The sequence below is a fragment of the Chionomys nivalis genome, chromosome 6 (genome assembly GCF_950005125.1).
Source record: "Chionomys nivalis chromosome 6, mChiNiv1.1, whole genome shotgun sequence".
Lineage (NCBI taxonomy): Eukaryota > Metazoa > Chordata > Mammalia > Rodentia > Cricetidae > Chionomys > Chionomys nivalis.
In genome coordinates, this window is record NC_080091.1 from 8084826 (window position 1) to 8088218 (window position 3393).

General features: G+C 40.6%; 1 protein-coding gene across 1 annotated transcript; it reads left to right on the forward strand.

The window, feature by feature from the left end:
* The first annotated feature begins 404 nt into the window (after positions 1-404).
* Positions 405-1229, forward strand: LOC130875646 (elongation factor 1-alpha 1-like). The gene has a single exon (XM_057771678.1). The coding sequence runs from the start codon at positions 405-407 to the stop codon at positions 1227-1229; it is 825 nt and encodes a 274-aa protein (XP_057627661.1).
* Positions 1230-3393: the final 2164 nt, after the last annotated feature.

Sequence of the window (3393 nt, forward strand, 5' to 3'; positions counted from 1 at the left end):
AAAGTACTGATTTTGAAAACTAATAACTTAAAACTGCCACACACAAAAAAAAATGGTCCACAAAACATTCTCCTTTCCTTCTGAAGGTTTTACGATGCATTGTTATCATTAACCAGTCTTTTACTATTAAACTTAAATGGCCAATTGAGACAAACAGTTCTGAGACCGTTCTTCCACCACTGATTAAGACTGGGGTGGCAGGTGTTAGGGATAATATTCATTTAGCCTTCTGAGCTTTCTGGGCAGACTTGGTGACCTTGCCAGCTCCAGCAGCCTTCTTGTCCACAGCTTTGATGACACCCACAGCAACTGTCTGCCTCATGTCACGAACAGCAAAACGACCCAGTGGAGGATAGTCAGAGAAGCTCTCGACGCACATGGGCTTGCCAGGAACCATATCAACAATGGCTGCATCACCAGATTTCAAGAATTTCGGTCCATCTTCCAACTTCTTGCCAGAACGACAATCAATCTTTTCTAAGAATGGGCAGACCCGTGAGCATGCACTTCTGGCTTACACCCTGGGTGTGAAACAGCTTATTGTTGGTGTCAACAAAATGGATTCCACCGAGCCACCCCAGAGCCAGAAGAGATACGAGGAAATTGTTAAGGAAGTCAGCACCTACATTAAGAAAATTGGCTACAACCCTGACACAGTAGCATTTGTGCCAATTTCTGGTTGGAATGGTGACAACATGCTGGAGCCAAGTGCTAATATGCCTTGGTTCAAGGGATGGAAAGTCACTCGCAAAGATGGTAGTTCCAGTGGAACCACCCTGTTGGAAGCTTTGGATTGCATCCTGCCACCAACTCGTCCAACTGACAAGCCTCTGCGACTGCCCCTCCAGGATGTCTATAAAATTGGTGGCATTGGGACTGTCCCTGTGGGCCGAGTGGAGACTGGTGTTTTAAAACCTGGCATGGTGGTGACCTTTGCTCCAGTCAACGTGACAACAGAAGTAAAGTCTGTTGAAATGCACCATGAAGCTTTGAGTGAGGCTCTTCCTGGGGACAACGTGGGCTTCAATGTGAAGAACGTGTCTGTCAAAGATGTTCGACGTGGTAACGTTGCTGGTGACAGCAAAAATGACCCACCAATGGAAGCTGCTGGCTTCACTGCTCAGGTGATTATCCTGAACCACCCAGGCCAAATTAGTGCTGGCTACGCTCCTGTACTAGATTGTCACACAGCTCACATAGCATGCAAGTTTGCTGAGCTTAAAGTTTAGTGTATTTTTTTCATAAAGTGGCATTGAGGAAAGCAAGATTTAAATTATGTTGCTAGTTATAACATTCTGCATTTTTCTTGTACAGTCACTTTGGAAATCAATGTGACAGTTTCTCATAGAATTGAGAATCAGTCTACCCCATGAACTAGCAATACTATTCTTGGGCATATACCACAAGGAGGCAGACCCATACCACAACTATGTTAATAGCAGCATTATTTGTAATAGCCAGAACCTGGAAACAACCTAGATGTCCCTCAACTGAATAATGGATTAAGAAATCACAAGGATGATGCCCACAGCAAAGAATCTAAGTAATAGTAGAGAGGGCACCTTAGTTGCCCTTTCCCTGTAACATCATGGTCTCGTTCACTTTACTCATAATGTAACTTCTCCCTATCTATGGCTGAACTACAAGAGTTTGGCCCAGGAGATCCAGAGGTGAATCGCTGAATCTGCTTCCATCAGTTATCATAGAAATTTCGTCATATGACTGTGATGGGGATGCCCACAGAAACAGCTATCTCAAGCTAGTGGGAACTCATTGACCCCAGACAGATAGCTGAGCAAACAGCATAAGTCTGCTCCCAGAATGAGATAACAGTTGTGTGGCATGGGCAGTGGGTTGTAGCACTAGTAATGGCACCAGTATTTATCCCTAGTGCCTTCACTGGATCTTTGGAGCCAGCTCATTTCCTAAGTGGGGAATACCTTGCTCATCTTAGAAAGAAGGGGGAGAGTTTTGGACCTACCTCAAGTGATATGACAGACTTTGTTGACTCACCATGGGAGGTCTCAACTACTCTGAAGAGTGAATGTGGGTTGGGGTGGAAGAAGGTAGGAAAAGTTGAAAGACAGGAGGGAGAGGAAACTTGGATTAGTATGTAAAATAATATTATTTTAAAAAACTCCTTTGTTTTTTAAATTCAAATCTTAACACATTACTTGTTGCAAGATGTTGCTTGTTTCCAGATGCTCAGCCCCAAAATAACCACACAGAATTATATTATTTAAATCACTGCTTAGTCTATTATCTCTAGCCTCTTATTAGCTAGCTCTTACAAATTAATTTAACCCATTTTTATTAATCAGTGTATTACTATGTGGCTGTGACTTACTGGCAAGGTTCCAGCCTGTGTCTGTCTCTAGCAGGACTACATGGATTCTCCTGACTCTGCCTTCTTTTTCCCAGCATTCAGTTTAGTTTTTCTTACCTAGCTTTACTCTACCCTATCTCCAAGGCCAAGACAGTTCCTTCATCATTAACTAATAAAAGCAACACATATACAGAAGTACTTCCCACACCATTTCCTCTTTTCTGTTTAAATAAAAAGGAAGGTTTAAACTTTTACGTAGTAAATTACATAACAAAATAGGTATCAAACAAGAATTACAGTTATAATATTATACCTACTTTATCTTTTATCATAACTTAGAAAAACTATAATTATAACTATTTATTCTTCAATTCCTTCAAAGATGCCAGAAGGATATAATATTATCTAAATAAAGAGGAAGTACATTGTGAGCAACTTACAAAACTCTAGAATTGACAGAAACATTTTGCTGCCTGGACAGTCACCCAAAGTTCTGTTGTAATGTTAGGGCACCCATCTTTAGCCTATTGGCCCATAGTATTTGGTAGACTTTCCATGAAGCAGGAAATTAAAGACAGTTCTACTTATATTGAGAGTGTGTCAGTCACTTTCTTCCGTGTCCTGCAGAATGTCTGGAAGACTTGTTCATGAAGCAGGAAGCCTGAAGGATGGTCTCATCTGTCATAGGCAGTTTCAGCAGTCATTTCTCTGTGCGTCCTGCATGTCCAGTTCATACAGTATATCATCAAGCAGTCCAGGCAAGAGCAGTTTCTTGCCCAAATGCCTAGAAAACTCCACAAGAAGTCTCTTTGGTGCCCATCTTCCTCTTCAAGTTTAATGGTGCTTCAAGATATTTCTTGATGTCATGAAACATTTGTAAAACATTTTAAATGTCATATTCTGTAGTCTTTGAAAAATCTGAAGAATATCTATCCATATGAAATATATCTCTGTACATCTAGAAAATCTAACTAACATGATTACAAGCTTGACTATTATAGATGATTCTCTATTAACCTATATTTTAATTATACATTACATTTTTAATGAGCTGTATAAACACCATA

Bases quoted from the DNA above. Each gene is read 5' to 3' on its own strand.
- LOC130875646 (XM_057771678.1), top strand. From the start codon at position 405: ATGGCTGCATCACCAGATTTCAAGAATTTCGGTCCATCTTCCAACTTC.